Source organism: Ciconia boyciana, chromosome 9 (genome assembly GCF_034638445.1).
Source record: "Ciconia boyciana chromosome 9, ASM3463844v1, whole genome shotgun sequence".
In the NCBI taxonomy this organism is placed as follows: domain Eukaryota; kingdom Metazoa; phylum Chordata; class Aves; order Ciconiiformes; family Ciconiidae; genus Ciconia; species Ciconia boyciana.
In genome coordinates this window covers 16,711,152-16,731,280 of record NC_132942.1, presented here as the reverse complement: position 1 = coordinate 16,731,280, position 20,129 = coordinate 16,711,152, and the positions used below count along the sequence as shown (strand labels likewise).

At 35.5% G+C, this 20,129-nt stretch overlaps 1 protein-coding gene across 7 annotated transcripts in view; it reads right to left on the bottom strand.

The window, feature by feature from the left end:
* Positions 1-20,129, bottom strand: part of TENM2 (teneurin transmembrane protein 2) — a 547,941-nt gene that overhangs the window by 493,673 nt on the left and 34,139 nt on the right. For 5 of the 7 annotated variants that reach the window (XM_072872166.1, XM_072872165.1, XM_072872162.1 and 2 more), the window contains exon 2: positions 9,863-10,138. The exons of the other annotated variants lie outside the window; for them this stretch is intronic. In XM_072872166.1, coding sequence (XP_072728267.1) covers positions 9,863-10,138 — 276 coding nt within the window. The remainder of the gene's footprint in view (positions 1-9,862; positions 10,139-20,129) is intronic. 7 annotated transcript variants of the gene reach the window in all.

Here is a 20,129-nt window from a genome sequence, read left to right as displayed (position 1 = left end):
AGGCTCTTACACATTTTTAATATTAGGAGAGGGACCTTGACCTGGATGCCTTGAGGAGCCAGCACAGAGTATATCAGCAACTTATTTTGTAGTAACTTTCTGTGACTTCATTCACAAATAAAACTGCCTCCTCTTCTGACACCAGTGTTGCTCTGCTGCACAGTACTAAGTATCTAGAAACTTGAGGGGATTTTCTCAGTAAGAAATGAGTGATGTAGAGTTGGTACACAACTACAGTGGAAGTGGTGTTAGTTAAATGTATTTACGTAACAAACCCAAGTAGATAACCAGGAAACAACCCTTTTTTAAGGACTTGGTTGTTCCAACTACTGCTTGATTTCCTGAAAGCAACAGCACCTGAAGAATTGAATCTACACACAGCTCTGCTGCGAGTTGTGCAAATTATTCTCCATAAGGCCACTTTTTCTTGCCATTGCTTTACACAACTAAAGGAAGAGGTACCATTTAGAAGCAGTACCTCTTCCAAAATTCAGTGGATTTTAGCACAAGAATGTGGAAGATCACAGCAATGGCACCCTCTGGTGACAAACAGTAACACATTATAATGAGATAAATTATTCAGCCTGGAAAAACATTTAAAGCTGTTGCTTTATGTAAACCTATTACATGGAAAGCATTCCTACAGCAAGTTGCAAAATGTAAGCGGTTATTTTTAAGAACAATAATAACTAGCCTTCAATAGCGGGCAACTTTACTGAAAAGGTAAATTCTTCAAAATACTTCCACCTCTCCAGTATCATCGTATCTTCCTTTTACGGGTTCTAGTCTAATCTGATGTTCTTTAACCATCAGATAGACAAACTATACATTGAAAAAAATGGTCCTCTATTTTTATCATAGATAGTATTTCATGGTCACATACAGTTAAGATTTCAGCATGGTCTCTGTAGTGCTACCAACAGCTTTTGAGGTGTTGAAGAACATTGATGAGAGGTCTGTGAGCCAAAAACTTAACAGGCAAGTGTTTTGGAAGTGGACAAACAGCTGCTCATAAGAAATCTTTCACTTGATTGGAGAGGCAGAACTTCAGCCTTTCTGAAGCACTGCCTATCTTCCCCATAGCTTCTTCAAGCAAGAATGTCAAGAGAGTTAGCAATTTCAAATGCTACAGTAAGACTGAACGAATATATAAAAGTATTTCTCTTACCAATATCAAGGAAGGAGACTGTCATAGAATGTGTAAAAGCTTAAATTAAGCAGAAAGTTGTCTTTAATCCATGTCAAATATAGTGAAATTAAAAGTAAAAAAAACAGTTGATCTCCAGATTGCTCCTATAGTATCTGACCGAAGTCCAGTTCTGCCAGGAGCTTCTGCAAAAAGCTGAGTCACAAAAAAACTCTATGGGTAAAAACATAAAACTCGGGCTCATGAATTACATTTCCTCTCCTCTGATCTAAAGAATGGAACTTATGGCACATCTTTATAATTTACTACTTAAGAACTAAGTAAAAAAAAGTTTTTAAAGAAAAGATGGTAAAGTAATAATAATCTCTCTTGAAACTCAGTAATGGGATTATTTAGTTTTCAACAAGTTCTGTTTATTCTAATATATACATATTAAAACTTTAGCACTAAAAGAGCTAAGGTATAGTTTCTTATCCATTTTCTAACTGAAGATGAATTCTATTCTACCTGAATAGAATGTTACATTTCAACATCACGTTAACAATCAATTCAAACACATTGTCTTCGACAAGCTGCCAGATTACTTGAAAAGAACAGTGTGCAGAGTGTAAACACAAAGAATATAAAATGAAATATTTAGAAACAGTAACGATACTCAAACAGCAATATACATGTGTAGTTTTACACATATGGCAAATAGGCATTCACTGTACTCTCAGAGTTCATTGGTCAGACTCAGACCAAGCTTCATAAATGAAGGGTTGACTAGAAAAAACAGTATGTAACTTGACCTAATTATGCACTAATCAGTGAAATACACAAGTCTTTGTAATTAGGAAGATACATTAATAGTGGGATATGCTACATGAGGAAAGGTGCCAGTATCTGGCTTGACAAACTTAGAGAAGGCTTTTGGTAAAATTTCAGTCTTTTGAAAGGGAAGACAGAAAATAAATTCAGTGTATGGTTTTCTGTGATGTGTGCTTCAGTTTACAAGGGAAATGTGAAATATGTATTTTTTTTATTTCACCATGATAAATTTTGTTAAACACCACATACAGGCAAACCTTCCTGCGAAGGTTTTATCGCTCATCAGCCACTCACAATGCATTTATTACCAAGCAGGATTAACTTTATCAGATACACATCTCTCTTATAGAAAAGTACAAAAAGGCATTATTCTAACTCAGTTATACTTTGAACAAAGGCGCTTGCTTACCTAGGTGACCTATATCATAAGTTTGCTTTACTAAAACTATAATTGACAAACTGAATCTTGTGCTGTAATGGAGTTCTTGTTAAACATAGTTTCATCATTTCTCTCTAGTAGATGGAAAGGCTCATAATTAAAATATTAATTGAAAAAATCTCATGGTTGAGAGTTTTTTTAAAAAGCTCTCCATATTGTGACCCTCACACAACGATGTAGATACAGCTGCACACAAAATCTCTTTCCCTATGAATTCAGGAAAAAGGAAGATCACAGCTAGCCTCAGCAGTTTATGAACCCAGCTACTGCAGTATTTTCCAGGTAGCCTTAATTCACCAGCCTATATTTCTGTTTTCCTCAGTTTCCTGGCTAAATACTGGATTTCATTTCCCAGGTCTCAATTCCTGGTTGCCTTGATTCGTGCAATTATGTAGGGGGCATTCATATAATCCAAAAAAGCCACTCTGAAGAGAGAGACTACAAAACAGGACACAGCTTCAGCCAGGTCCTCATATGGTATATGGACAAACAGCACAATGGTCAAGTCCCAGCAGCCAGAGTGTGGCATAGACTGTGGCAGAGGTACTGAAATCACTGACACCTCAGAGAAAGAACAATTTACAAATTCTACAGACACTGAAGCCCTGACTCGAAGGGGCAAGAAGATTACAGACACCCATGGTATAAGACCTCACCACACCACGCATAAGAGTTTTGGGTTGTGGTTTTGTTTTTGTTTTGTTTTTTACACTCTATCCATTTCTATAATCATGAGGGCTAGAAATACATGTATCTCTGGGAGAATAAAACCCAAGATCCTGGTGTACGTCTCTCTGGTCAACACTGAACTGAATGGAAAATCTAATGGCTGCCAAATTGCTGAATGCAAGCAACTGAATGTCAAGATAGCATTTTTTTCACCCTTTTAGGCCACCTAAGCAGAGCTGTCACTCTTGCCACGTCTGCATTCTTACTCTCTAGAATACCACCAAACACCATGTTCCAGATAGTATTTATTTAGCTCTTTCAATATACCTGTATGTTTAGCACTACTTCCATCGCATCATCCTGCCAACCTACACTACAGTGTTATTGGGTTATATTAAAATTGTAACAAATGTTTACGATTTTATATACTGTCATTTCATATTCTTGCCTTCCACAAGGCTTTAAAGTTTACCAGTACTACATATCCATTTTTTGTCCTTAACTCCATCATCTAGCCTCCCCCTGCACTGAATGCATAAGCCATTTACCTGGACAAAACTGTAGCTGATGTGTAGTTAAGTCTTTAAAAGTCATTCCTGCTAGTCAATTCCCTCATTAGGAAACCACTTCCTATCAGAAGTGCCCTCAGGTTTTGAGAGCACATCAAAATTGGATCCACTTAAGCAACTGAGCTTTGATACTGTGCTTAATGACTTTCTAAATTTGTCATTTACAAAGTACTTTACAAGCCTTCCTAAAGAAGAGATGAAGTATGCCCATGCATGAGCCAACCTCCCTAGCACTCCTTCTTAAGTCTAGTTGATGTATGACGTATGCGATTCCATTTTCTGAGTACGTGACATTTCATTTAAATCTCATCATTTCCTTAGGACCATCTGGACACTTTCTCAGTTACGAACAGATCGTACAACTGTGGCAGCTCTTCCTCTCTTCTCTTTCATATCTGTCCCTCCTGCTGTTTCCAAGCTACCTGGGTCGATCTGGGAGGGAAATGGGCACAACATTCCCAGACAGTACTAACAGCTGAAATTACCACTCTACTATGCAATATACAGTAAGCCTACAGCTTCCCTGCTTCTTCTTGTACACAAAACATAGACATACTATCTCAAAATGATAAGGGCATATTATCTTTTTCTCCCCAATTAAAGACTACACAGGTCTGCTCCAACTGTATCACCACTGTTTAAACACCCCATTTTAACAAGGAACGTATTTCCCATAGGCAAAAGTGAATATTTCTTAGTGGGAATATTTAGGAAGCAAGCTTAATCTCCCACTTTTTTAACCCAAACAGAATTCTGTCACCAGGAAGGCTAAAACCTTCTACTTCCAAACCACTCAGAGACATTAGCATGCATACAACAAAACCAAAATCTTCTCAAGAGTAGAATCACAGTTGCACCATAACCTTTTCTGCAAATTATGAAGTGTGAAATAGAAAGCTGAATAAAAATGGAAGTAATAAAATATTGAGAAAAACATGTCAAAATTAAACCAGTAAAACTAAGAAAATAAACTCCTCAGCTGTCATCTGATGGTCTGGTGTCTCTTTGTACACTCCTCTGACGCGGTAATATCGTTTCTTTTCCATTGTAAGTCTAAGTCTGTTATTCAACAACATCCCAGGAAAAAGCCCAGATTATACTGTTCATAAAATTGAAGCAACAATAAAATATGATCTCAGTTTGAATTATGGGGTGTTCTTTGTTTGTTTGTTTAAGATTTCTTTTTACATATGCATTTGAGAAACTCCTATAGAAATCACCACTGAAAACTTCATAGCAGGGGAAAAAAAAAAGGAAAATATAATTTCCCCATTTTTAATAAGATTCAATCAGAAGTACAACACATAAATACAGTTTCTCATATTGTATCTTACAATTTTCCTGACTTCATTTTACTTTATTCATGGTACTCTATTTTTTTATAATAAGTGATATGCACATATGATATTGCCTAGTATTCAAACTTTTAATTACTGCAATAAAAACCACCACTGAAGTAATGCGGAAAAAATAATAGAATTCATTGTCATCAATATGTCTAGCATAGCAAATATTGATGGATATTGAACCTGAAAATATCTGTGAAGCATCCTACAAAACCTTTCCATGTCACTTGAATCCTCACACCTGATGCTGGAGACAGGCTGGCTACAGTGGAGTAGGGAAGATCTCCAGGAAGAAAGGGAGATGAAGTGAGGAAAGGGAAAGTGCATGGCACTACTGGATTCAACGTCAGGACTCTCCAGGTTCATTCCAATAATGCACCACTTTTCCACACCTCACCAAGTACAGCTGGGCTATCAACACAGAAATGGTTCCACACATTCAAAATGATTTGCTTTTCATAGGCATTATCTACAAAGAGCTACCAAAATCACAGTGTTTTATTGCAGATTTCTTTAAAACATACATGCAGATTACCACAGTATGACCTTGAACTCTTTCCCTTGTTTTGCCGAAGTTTGAGATTGCTTTATTTCTTCCCATTCATCCTCGTCGTGCTGCTCAATTCAGAATCACTATTAGTAAGATAAAAGCATTCCTTGATGATCTTTTGGTCTGACATTATTTTAATAACATGGTTTCAGTCCTGGAAGTTCTCCTCCTCCCCCAAGACATGCTTTTTTTCTTTTCTGACACACAAATGTAAAACAGAAACATCTCAAGTGTTTGATACTATATCAGTGTAGAAATCTCATGATAAACATTTTATGTTATGTCCCATTCTACCAGTGATATTATCCCTTTTATACAATAATGGTACTAATAAAAAAAGTGTCAAGGTAACAACCTTCTACCAAAAATAACGAAGTCACCAACACCATTCCAGATGTTTTCTCTTTTACAACAGGAGAATTAACATGATCTAAATTCATATCAAACTGAAAGCCCTCCTTGTGGATTTTCTTTGGGTCTATTAGTTCATTTCAGCACCCTAAAATATTACCGAGATCTGCTCTGAGTTTATGTGCTACTTTTCTGTTCCCCTTTCTTCTGCCTAGGATTATGTTTTCTGTATTACAGGTTTGTTCAGCTTTTCACTCTCATCTGTTTAATGTTGGTTGAGTTTAACCTCCTCCCTAACAGCCTGTAACTGGTCCTTCAATAACAGTGAAGCCAGGAAAAGAGAAGATTGCAGATCTATTGCAAAAGCATTCTGTACAACAATCCTCCTTAATTATGACCGTTCTGTTTTCATGGATTTTTAAATTGAAAGTTACTTCATTTTACAACGGGTTTTATATTTTTGAGAAGAACATAATTTTCAACTCAATTTAAAAAAAAAAGAACAACCGCTCTACTTTAAAAAAAGAAAAAAAACAAACCCTGGAAGAGTATTTGCTTCAAGGTCACTACCTAAACATAATCAGCACCTAAGCTTTACTCTGGAAATAGGAATACTATAGGCTTAGGAAAGAACACACGACAACTGATGACAAAAGCTACTTTTGAAAAGTTTTTTTGTGATGTTTTAGAATAAACAGTTACAGGATTTAATAAAAGGAAAGAAAAAATAAGCATTCAGGACCCCTCTGGTATATCCCCTATACTCCGTACTTGTGGGTCCCCGCAAATAATTCTCTCTACAAAGCTGGCACATGACATCAGAAGTGAGCTATATTTCTAATGGACTTTTTACATTTGTATGTATCACAAAAATATTAATTTACTTAAATCTTACAACTCAATACATCATGTTGAATGACAATTTTGTGACAGATTTGCTGTTATATATTCACATTGCCATGTCTAAAGAAGAGATGGCCAGATCGAGATGGTAGTAAAAGCTGCGAGATATGGTAAGAATTTAGAGTCTAATCAGACTTGTGAAAATAAAAGTGTTGCTCTTCAAACTAGATCGTCAATAAGGTATTTTGTTAGGAAGAATTTTAGTATACCAAGTAAAACATTGAATTTAAATGAGTTTCCATTATTTCAATTTATCTATAAGCATTTCAAACCTGCTAATATTTCAAGGTTCACAGAATTCTAATTTATGATAAAATTAAATCATACTAAATCTAGAAGTGCAGAAAATGGTCATAAGCTTTGTGAATGGATTTGAATGGGAACAAAATCATATTGCTAGAACAATTTTTAGAAATTAAGCCTCCTCTGTGCTACTTAGAGATGTACTAAAAGTGACAAAATAGATTTAACATTACAGGAAAAGTGAGAGGTATGGTTTGTTGTTGTTGTTTGGGTTTTTTAAGTACAATGATATAAATTGTGATAGCATCTCAATATTAAAAAAAAATAAACAAAATCTTGGAGTTGAACTACTGTTTTGTAACACCAACAGTTGAACCATATCGGAGAAAAAGCTTCAACGGTACTTTTAATAAATTCAGTGGTCTATGCATCATGAGTTCCCTCTAATATTGCTAGGCATAAATGGATAAAATCTCATACCAAGAAATGTCTTGTTTTATGCTAGTATCCTGCAAATCTGAAACCATATCAGAGAGTGAGTTTCTCTTGAAGTACAGATTCTTGTTACTTCCTCTTCAAGATGAATACCTAGCAGGCTATTGATCCGCTTCTGAAGGACATAGTGTTTATTATGTAGGAAACCACTGCTGGGCACAAGCGTGAGAAATTAATGATGGTTTTGTAAGTGTCCACACTGTGGTGCTGAACCAGTGGGGCAACTGTCAATCTATATGATAATGCATCCCAAAACTTCATAAAATCAGTGATGTGAAGAAGCATTGATTTTTGAGCTAACCAGGATTTCTGAGAGAATAAGACTAAAAAGTTTACTGAAGTTAACACCTCTGTGTATATAACAGTTGCTTCATGGTTGCATGTTTTGTTTTGTTTTTTTTTTTTAAACAACCAAACATACAGAAACCCTTATCACAAAAAACCTTTCCAAGTAAAAATGAATTCCACATACTGGTTTGTTTCTTGCGTGCTGTTTGATCATGTACTTCTTTCTCTTATTAACATCATTGTTAGAAAAATTACCTATTCAAAATGGATTCACTGCACTGTATTTCCAATTACTTAATAATTCACTTACTATAAGGAGGAAAACGAAATGCAAGCAAGCAGACTCATTCTTTTATCAATGTCTGCAACAGTATGTATGGAAGTAGGCCTTGAGATTAAATTTTCTCACACAAAAGGTGTGGCACAGTGCTTCCACTGAAATGGAGACAATCACCTTCAGAGAAGTGAATTCATGCTACAGAAATGAATCCATATCGTTCCATAATGCCAGAATTTCATTAGTCAGGTTTTTTATTTGAAACTATGCACAGTAGCCTTATCAAAACTATACTAAAGTCAATAGAAGTTGCCATATTTTCTGTGAACAGTATTACTAAAAAAAAAAAAAAAAGAAAAAGGAAAAATCAATTAATCAGTCACTGATTCTTTTTAAAATACTGGCTTCCTTGTATGCACCCTTATTAGTAAATATACATTTCCTCTTTGGTTTTGATGAAGAAATGTATCCTGCTATGCCTATGGAGAGGAGATATTACTTGAAGATTCAATTTAAATCAACAAAAAAAGACTGCTGTTACAAACAAAATGAATTGCAATTTTCTGAACTTTTTATATTGATATAAATCTGTAATCCAGTTTTGCCTTGTTTGCTTTGACAAGCAGTTGCCTGTGTTTCTAGCGCCTCGGCTTTGCTGAAACTGAGACAACTGTCAGCAAGTGTGGGGAGGAGCCTAAAATAAAACATCTAGAAAAAGTCCTCTCTGAGAGGCACCCAGTATGTAACAAATTAAATTTCATCACAAGTACTATGCGTAGCAGAAAGCTGGTTTCATTAGCTGGTATCACCTGCCTGAATAGTTGCTCTGAGGGTATAATGTTAGGGAAATTCCTCTGCACCTTCTCAGAATGGCAAGTATCAAAACTTTTAGACCGTATTTTAACCAAGCTGAGTTTGCACCTTCATCACCCTTGCAGGACAAACTCCTGCAAATCCATTTTTACTATTTTTCCACTTCAGTTTAATTTAAAAATATGTGAGCACAGAAAATTCCCCAGGTAAAAATTTTTAGCTGATACGTATGAAGAACATGAATCTGGGTTATATGCATTTGAAAGGACCGCTGGCTTAATGCAGTTTACTTTGAGAATCAACCAAATTCTAGGTGTTTTGACACAAATGATTGTTGCACTGCTTAAAGTCTCATTTATATTAACTTAATAAACTATACTAAACAGAAGTGCTTTGTCTCAGTCTGATGCACAGGTTTGCTTCCTAAAAGCCCCCCAATACTTACCAATAAGCAAACAGCAAATCAATTTTATTTTTTTACAACTTCAAAACCATGAAAAACCACATAAAATTAAATCTGATTGTTACAAATTAGCACCATTGTTACAGCTACTAGCATATTGTAGATTACTAATATTACTTGAAGCTGTGTTTAAAAATCACATATGAGAAACTATTTCTCTTAAGAAATTTCTTTCTGCTTCTCATCATTAAGTTTAATTTAATGTACCCTGAGCAGAAGCTTCTGTGAAAGATTATTGCATGGAAAGTAAATTATAAGATAAAACACAATATATATAATTTTATATGATATAGAGGTAATAGAGTTTCCTAATATTGATGCTAAAAAAAAAAAAAAAAAAAAAAAAAACAACAAAAAAACCCCCACATTAAAAAGCAGCTTTAGTCAAACTGAGAAAGAAAAGTGAAAAATTCACCTTTAAAAGAATACTCATGTATTTTTAAGTATGATCACGTTCTCACACAAGTGCATTAAGAATATATTGAAGAAAAAGGCCTACCATTCTCCTCATCTGACTTATTTTCATTGTCGGAGTCGGTAAGCGTGAGTGCTGAGTTTTCACGACTTGACAGACCGGAACTTCGCCTGGATTTGATCCCTCTTCCCCACAGCCTGATGGCGTGCTCTGGAGACATTCCTCCCTCCGTGTCCGAGTCCACATCAGAGCCAGTGCTCAAGGAATAGCCTTGATGGAGTATTCCTATGTCTGAGCAGTAGCCACTTCGATGGGGAGAGGGCTCACAGATTCCTAGTTCTGCGAGGGTGAAATTTGTTCCTAGATGGGCATTAAAAAAAAAAGAAATCAAATAATTTAAAAGCTTGGGGATTTATTTTAAGTTTGAAAATAACAGACCTTTTTAATTTCTCTTAGCTATGCTGTATGCCAAGCCTTTGTAATGAATTACATACAGACACCTCTGGTGCACAGATCTAGCAAGACTCAACTAAAACATACTGAATATAGTTAAAATGGATGAAAAACACACAACAAAGGTAAGAAAGGTCTCTAAATGTTAGGTTACTATTTGGCCCCAAATGATTAATCACTTAGGTATGGGATTAACATAAAGTTAATGACAAATGCTAATGACATGACCTGCTTTATTATGTATCTAACCTTATATTTGTAGGACCAGACCATAAGCTTTGAAGTTGAGCATCTGATTACTCGAAAAGGAGTTTTTTCTTATGAAGCTAATTTTCTCATATGCGAGTCTTCCACAGAAACAGGATTTTTTATTCTAATTTTCATATAGTTTCCTATTTCACAGAAAATAAACACTTATTTGGGAAAACAGAGTTTACAGATACGGATCACTTGAAAGAATGCAAACCTATCAGCAATGTAACATGAAACCTTGTCACCAGTTTTGCACTTTTACATTTGGTGAGATTGGTAGTTTAATATCTGCTACAGAAATCAAGACACCTCATAATCATTGTAATTGTTTTCTACTTTTTTCCACCATATTCAAGAAGAAAGTGTGCATCGACACCAAAAGCAGGAGGTCACTGGGTTTTAAAGGCAAAACTTTCAGGAACAATGTCAAAACATGTGAACTTTATCAGTTAATGACGACTCCATGGACAAAGTCTCATACATTTTTAAGGCACATGGAGTCCCCCAGGGGTCTCAGAAAGTATAGACTTGCTGGCTGATTTCTGCCTATGTATTTGTTTCCTACAGTAATGAACAGGACGGTAAAAAAATATAGGGAAATATTCACTGGTCTCTAAGGCTTTCAAAGGTTTTGAAAAGCAAAGTGATTTTAGCTTTGTTACATTGGGCTAAAAATAAAGAACAAAGACAGAATGAAGTCACTGGCAGTATAACTGCCAATTATTTAATTAATTTCTTAATTCACAGGGAAACTAGATCTGTGGTCTGTTTCTAAAATGGTGGTTTTATTTTGTCCAAAAGCAGTTTATATTTTCTCCTCTTCCTCTATATACTTATCAGAATAAAGCTACACAGTGGAAGTTCATACACTAAGTAAGAAACATACTTAAGTGCCCTCTATTAATAAAGACATTAACGGGGACTTTTTTGTTTTTTTAAGTATTACAACTTCTTTCACAGATTAGCCAGGAAACATCATACAGTATGAAATCTATCTGGTTCATCTATCTATATCAGCCGTCTCTGGTCTCACACCTAGCTGTTAAAGTATTTTTTGGATATGGGATGTATGCACACATCTACAGAAAGTAAAACTGGGCCCAACTTAACATTTATTCCTAGAGGTCATCAAATAAAGGAAGATGATTCATTTCTTCTGGAAGACTGAGCTATGTGTTCATCCAGCAACAGCTAGACAGCAACACAGAGCATGACAAGGGGGAGGAGACGTGCTCTCTTTCACCCCTAGGTTAATCAGTAAACAGGCCAGCAGCAAGAGAGTGGCCAACAACATCAGGTAAAGAAGTATCACTGACTGGATGCTTCTGAAGAAATGAAGCATTTAGTGGCAATGTTTAAAAAGAAAATAAAAAGGCTGACATTTAAAAAGTCAGCGCTCTCATCATCACCAAATTAACCTGAACCCACCTAGTTAGGAGTATATTTTAACCTGCCTTCTAATATTTATTCTAGTAATCAGAAATTTTGTGGTTTAGTCAAAAGCAATGAACTGAACAGTCCTAAAAATGAGCTTCTCAAGTGCACTTCAGTCTAGAGCTTTTTTGCCTTTTTTTTTAAAATAAGAGCTCTAGCATGACACTTAGATGAAACAAAGTTACTTTTAAAGAAAATTTAAATTTTAATCATGTACAATTTCAGTAGAAGACATTTAATAAAAACAGCTCAATTGATTAGAGTTTTGTTTTAGCCATATTAGCAAACTAACCTTAGACTCACAAAAAGAAGGTCAAAATCAACCCAAAATATAAAATATATATAAAAAATTGAGTGAACTGAAGCCTACTAGCCCCACACTTTCTGACCTACACAGGTAGAGTGCATGTTGACATTAGATACACGTTAAAATTACCGAACTCATCATGAAAGTGAAGTTTTCAAGTTTTCTTGTCTGCTGGTGGCATAAATGTCTACAAATACACACCAATTATGAATATATTAGCTTAATTAAGCTGTTTTACATACGCAGTAAAACATTTTAATGATATTCTGTGGATTTTAACAGCCATTACAAGCCCAGGTGATTTCACACTGATTAGCATCCTGTATTGACGTCAAAATCTGACTATAACATCTGATGCAAAACCCAATCTTCAGATAAATTCTTACTTCAGTTATCTGAGGAAAATGGTAAAGGCACTGAAACTGGAAGGAAAATATAGTATTCACAGAATTAATTCATCCATTTTACTTTTATTATTATCTGGGAACATGGCATCTTCCAGAAACGTGGAGAAAAAGATTTAAAAACTGACCAAATTTAAAAAATTTGAGAAGTGGATCAGATCAACTCAAGAACACAAACAGAATCAGTCTCTGAGCCTCTGGAAGAGGATTTTCTATGCTGCTTCTCAGAAATCTCCTTACAGTCTTACAACAGAAAATCTCAAGCATTACGATGATAGATATGAAATATTCTAGAGATTTCCCTCACTAGCAAAAAGATGTTCTTCTCTGGTAGACTATAAATTAGTTTTATTTATTAATTTTCAGTATTTGCTTCTGCAAAATATTATTTGAGAGTGTTCTGTAAGACAGCATACAATGGCAGAATAACTTGTCCTTGGATACCCATGGATAACCACATAAGAACATATTTTGGAGGTGGTTTTGACATCTATATGCATACATATATAAAAACATTTTTTAGATATATATATCTAAATATATAAAAATGTATCTATATATATTATACTTCCTGATATCTTCGTAGCCCTTAATTTACTGTAAAATCTGAGTAAAAAGAGATAGAAACACTATAGTTATGTCCTCTAGACCTGTTCTTGATCTGGATCATATTCTCCTACATGCCTCATTTCCCTAAAATGAAATTGCCCACATCTCTTGAATAACATATGAACTGCTTTCACTAATATAATATTCTCTTATTTGCTCAGCCATTATTCAGCGTTAAGATATTAATGGCATTAGTAGACCACCCTTGTAAATTCAGATAGAGGATAAATATAGTTCTGGATGCACAGAAATCATTTATCCAATAATTCATAGCAGAAAGAACCCTACTATTACTTTGCAAATAAAGTATAGTCTCACGAACAATGAGAAAATGTCTAACTCATTTCATATCCACTCATACTGGCAGAATACTCCATATGGGATCCTGATGACAGAAAAGTCACCAAGAACAATGCAGCCTTCCTTGCCCCCACCGCCAGTAGAAACTACAGCACCTATGAGCTGGAGCAAGGAAACACAGACATAGCCTGGCCTGGAGTTAAGATTTAGTGTCTCCTTCAAGAAGTATCTTCCTTATAGCTCTTTAAGTGATTAGGAGATCAAGCAAATCAAGACCTCCTAGAAGAAAAGCAAAGGAAGGAGGACAGCAGTACCTGTTGCTTGCCATACCCTAGGAATTAAAATTGTACTGCTGTGTATTCACAGAGAGAAATCTGGTCCATGAGCTAAAACGCGATACTTAGCACCAGCAGTCAAGGCAGATGGATGACTTCTTGCAGTGTTATACAGCATATTCTATTTCTAGGGCTTGCATGGAGTTAGAGAGTAACTGCATTTTACTGAAACTTCACTTGCAATATAGGACTGAAATGTGCAGGCAGAATCCATTCTTGCACATTCAAAACGTAAGAGTGTTTTCTTTCAGATTCTTGTAGCATCTGCTATGTTGCTGGTGACACTAAGTGAAAAGAGATAAATAATATCAGATCCTTATTTGCGGAAAAGAAAGAAACCTCTTTCTCTTGAAGAACACACCACCAAAAAAAAAAGTCACAAGGTTTTTTGCTTTTTCATATGCAACAGAGCTTACTAGCCTCCATCCCCAGTCCCTTCATCCCCACCTGCAGAAATCACCAGACCATTTTCATTAAAGAAAAGCAGTTAATACCAGCTGCTCTCTTAAGGTGTATGTAATCTCTCATACAAAAATAGACCAGTAGTATACTAGTTTAGAAGTGTAATATCATTTTATGTACTTGATCATCATTGCCCATAATCTACATGCTGTGAATAATCTCTCAATAGAGTAAAAAAGATGTTTTCCTTTTAATTAATACATTACTTCTATTAACCTTTGAGCACATTTCCTTTTACAGAAATATACTACTTATTTAGTATATAAATGCTTACTAAAAGTGTGTTTAATTCAACGATGTACAATTCTACTCATTATCTCAGCTAAGACTAGAAAGCATTGCCATATAAGCGAAGGTTATTTTCACCTAACCTCTAGGCAGAGGTCTCATTTGGGTAATTAAAAATTGCAGGAATTGCCCTTCTGAAGATTAATCTAATCCAGCTGTGATCGCTACAAGATGCCTCAGAGAAAGATATCTGAAACCAGTAAGGCACAGATATGATAAATTTGCCTTCAACACTAGATCAGCAGTTCAAAACTAAGGCTAAGTCAGGGCTAAGTCTAAAATCAAAAGGGTGATTATCACTTACATTCTTTGCTACTATAATCAATTACAAGAAGTAAGGATAATAAGAAACATTTATTTAAGACATTCCATCCTTTCTCAAACTTTTGTTATGTTCATAGCTATAATGATTTTTGCTGGCATGAGTACCACAATTTAGCTCCAATCTGTGGTATATGAAGAGGTCATTCTTTTTAACAAACTCTGATGCACACTTAATTTTTCTCAATTTTTTATGAATTCATTATATATTATTCTCACATTATAATGCCAGGGAGAACAGATTATTACAATCTCATTTTTTAATCCACTTATTGTACACATTTTAACATGTACCCTTTTTACTCATCTTCCTTATCCGATAAACAACTGCCATTGTTTTAATCCTTCTTTGTATTTCACCTGTTTCAATACTATTCTTTTCCCATGGTTAAAGATCCTGTTCTGCAAAATGTTTTACTTAATTTTGTTTCTAATTCTACACTATCAGATACTCCAAACTGAGACTCCAAACCTAAGCTGAGGGATACACTACTGTCTTCCTGCATTTCTGAAGCTTTTCTACTATTTTATTTACGATTTTTGAAAAAAATTATACTAATGTAAGCCCTTTCTTTTGTAAATGAGAACCCTCCCCCTCACCTCCCCCCTTGATACATCATTATAAAATATACTGCATCTTTCTGGTGGTTTAAATATACTTAAATCAGAAGTATCTTTTCTGTGCAACATTCAGGAATTTTAACCACGTAATCACAATGACTAGACTCTGTGGCAAATCTAGTATTAGCATGAAACATGCCTGGAAAATTCTCTCTCTTAACATCATTGATATTACAACGACTGCAACATTCCATCTCTGAAGAAAGCACAAATTCAAAAAGAAAAGCACAAGGAAAAGATTAGCTCTTCTTTTACTGTGATCCCTCCAAGTAAAGGAAACATCACATGGTTCAGGAGGCCAGGTAAGAAAGAGGAGATATTAGCCACTCTAGCCATGGGACTCACCAACCTACAGCAGGTTTATGGGCTAGCTTTTCCTCCCCTTTACAGTATTCATAAATGTTATTACATAAACTGAACTGTTTATCTGGACTCTCCTAACACTATTTCCTAACTCTCTATCCATTTTTCCCTAATAATAGTCCCTTGGTAGCTTGGGAAAGGGGCAGTGTAAGCTCCTGTGAAACAAACTCACCACTGATCAAACACTAAAAATACCAGAGAACGGATTCCTTAGAAATTTGAAAATGACAATAATGAACAAGCTATACCTTGTTCTAGGTCTTAAAATCTATACCTAGGAGTTAGCATTAGCAGGGCTTCCTACACATTTCTATTACTGCCTACTAAGAAGATTTGCAGATGACATTTTCAGTTAAGATTATTAAATTTCAGGTATTGCTAGTCAGGAAAGCTAAACAATTCATAACTAAGCGAATGTCAACTTTAACTCTTAATGATGATAAATCTTACTTTTGTAGAACACATTTGTGACAAGGGCATCAGGAAATGCTTTATAGATATTCCCGAGAAGTATGAGAATACCACAGAGGTCTTGATGCCCATCTCCGACATCCTGTCACCCAGCCCACATGTGCATACAATACATAAACACCACACTCCGGTAATTCTTACTACCGTTTAGAATATACATGTACATTGTGACATTTTGTTACAAATACTAACACAGTAGTACGCAGACAAGTATTTTTAAAATTCAACAGAAACACAAGGGTTTTCTTAGAAGTGAAACTCTGGCAGCTTCGGTTCCTTCTGCCGCAAACTGACTAGAAGCAGCAAACAGAAATCCATACACACATTATAATGCGTGGTTTGAATTTGAAATATATTTTCTAGTTTCTCTCATCAATGACAGCAAAATCCTTTGTCTGTTTTATAATCCTCTTTCTGACTTGGAGATTCCCAAGCCTAATACCAGGATACAGATGTTTCTCTTTTTGACAGTAAGTCTGTTGACAGTATTAATACAGTAGATTCATATCCACTTAAAAAATTATAAGGTTTATAAAACCAGGCATCTAATGAGATTTCACTGTAGCTCACAATATTATATAATCTTCAGTTATGTGATTGCATTCTACTTTTTTCAGTAAGGTTTCCTTCTTCAGTGACTGTGGAGGGACTCTTTTTTTTTTTAACCTTCCTCATTCAGTCTTTATATACCAAATAGAGAATACAATATTTTAATATACGTCATACACATTTTCTACGTTTATGCTGAATGTAGTTTCTGAGAACATCTCAAACTCTACTTTATTTATCTTCACCTCCTTGTGAGATGAGCTTTTATCATCCCCATTTTATAGCTTTTAAACTAAGGAAAGGGAGAATAGAACAGCCTCTTTTCAGAGCACACACTAACTTTGGCAGAACAAGTACCATCTAAAAATTATATTTCTGGCATCACCTTATGGTGATGAACTTCTTTTTAATAGTATGCTGGTTTAGGGCAAAGTATGCATTTATTGTTTTCTCCTCAAATGCTGATATTGATTAAGGACAAAATCAGATTTGGGAGGACAAGAGGATGGAGGTAGGTGGCAAGCATGATTATTATTTATTATCTACCCAACACAGCTCAGGTTAAAATGTAATTCTTCAGGCTAATGTTTTACTTTCTTAGGCAGTCTTTCATTTATTGCAAGCTTTCCAACTTTCCCAAGCTCTGAGGAATGGTAGAAGGAGAACAACATTTATTACAAAGGGATGTGTTATTCCTACAGATCCGTCCATTCTGAAACTTGAAGGAGACAGGAAAAAAAGTATGCAATTCTGTAAGCAATTGCTCTCCTCTCCTCTGCTGCTTTTCTCTTCTGTGTTCTGCCTAGGCGCACTTCTCCTCCTTCTCCTCGCTGATTAAGTGCCAGCAGGAAGCAAATTCTGGGCTGAGCCTCCCCTATTATTCCCCGTGACGGTGCTTGGCAGCAGCGCAGGAAGAACAGCTATGGGAAAGTCCTGCTCAGACCTGACCCTGCAGGCCAGCAGCAGCTCCTCGGCACACATGCAAGCTTTAATCGGTTCTGCAGTCAAACTCCAGTAACTCTGTCGTATTTCAGCAGAGAGGCGTAGACAGATAGCAGGGAAAGATTTTCCAATCTTGGAATCTCTGATTCAAAGGATGGAGATACTTTAGTTCAATAAACACAGTGGTCACGTGATGTTTTCACCGCAGGCAAAATAACGTATTTTCTCTAGCATCATTCTCAGAACCAGTCAGATACTCCCTGTCCATCTCCAAACAAACAAACAAACCCAAAGTAGACAGAACTCATGGCAAATTTCAACCTAAATAGTTCGAGCTATCAAATTTTTGAGGTGTTATTATAAGAAATGTATGCAAGTATACACAACACATTAACATGCAAATAAGATCTTCCTTTCTCAAAGCAACTTTAGGCCTCTCCCTGTATCAACTTATCTCTAATGAAATGTATCATCTATCATTTAGAAGGCAATAACTGTTTCGTGATCAAAATCAAATTAAAAATCCACAGGGTTTTGTGTGCTAAACATGAACAATGCATACATGTCATTTGCATAAGTATGTCCCATGTCAATGATGGCTTCCTGGGCAACCTCCAGCAGAAGGGGAAAAAATCCGCTCTTTTTAGGGCTACTTAGTGTCTAGTGAGACCGTGAGTATGACCAGTAATTTAACACAACTCTAATCTGATTTTCTGCACTTTTTGTTAAAGTGACAAGAAAACATGAGAAATGTTTTAAATATAAAACTACAACAATACACTTTTTTCCTATGTGAACAAGACTGGAAATGCTTCTGCAGATGTGATAATAGACATTTTAGCATTCTGAAATTAGTTGTGCCACATTACTCATGCCAAAATACACTCACTAAAGTACAAAGTTAACAACTGGGCTGTTGTGCAGCGTTGGGGACCAGCAGCAACTAACTTCCACGTATTAAAAAGAAAGACTGAAAGAAGCCCACAAAAACTGTGACTGAGGGAAAAATAATACAAATTCTGTTCTTTTCATCTGTAAAAAGTAGACAACAACATTGTGCTAACACAACTGTCCAAATGAGCTAACGTACCTCTGCAGTGACAAATAGTGCATTTTTGGGATAAAATCTGTACCAATTCACAGCCATGTACTGTGATACACTCCAACAAGAATGTGGTTACCAATGACTAAAATTCAGTTCCTATTACTTTTTCTTTTACAAGCAGCAGAGAAAGAACAGAACATGAAGCTTCGTGGCAAGTAATGATGTTCTTGCTGTAAACTTCCCAGCTCCAGTGCAAACACCATCGAAGTAACAGTGGTTTTTGGAGGGGGTTTGCGTTGCTGGTTTTTTTGGATGGAATCTTATGAAAAGGAGTTAGAGTGCATATTTTCTATTCCCAGTCCAAAATGACTCGATCTATGGAATAATTTTGTTATATGCCTGTTTCCTTTTTGGAGATAATGAATTTCTAAATAAAATTCACCACAGAAGCACCAAAAAGATTAAGAATATACTGCATTTGTGTACATAAAGTGATAGTTACCATAAAAGAACACAGAAAGAATTATTTTAAAATTGTCTTTTCATGTTAAACAACCTGCTCAACACCTGATAATATCTCCAGTCACACAGATAGTATTTTCCTATGAAGGAATAACAACTACAGCGCCATGGAAAACACAAACTTCAAAGAGGAGTCAGTTTTAAAGATAGTATAAGGAGAGAATGAAGTGCTATCCCAAAAGAGAAGAGCTAGCATTTAGTATCTGTATTGACTATCCATGTTTGAAATGCACAGTTAGGCTCATTTGGCACAAAGAAGTACAATAATTAGACCATGGTACCCACATAATCTAAGGTCTCAGTTTCCACCACTAAAAAATGGTATGAGTCATTTGCATTCTAGTCTAGCTCATGAAGATGCTGGTCTTCTGTTGTAAAAGCACTTTAGTTACATCAGAAAAGGACAGTGAGTTCTCCTTGGTCTCCAGGAAAAAACCTCAGTTGGCCATAAATATATAGATCTGAGTACTTCTGGATAAAATCACTTTACAGCTACTAATCTTCATTGACACATGAATCTGAGTTCAATTATTAAGAAAGATTTCTATGAAAATCTATAGGAAACTACCAGGGGATAAATTAGCTGGTGATAATTTGCTGAATTCATGAAAAGCCTTTTCTTATTTTTATACTGTTAAATCAAGATTTAAAAACACTACAAAATAAACCACTG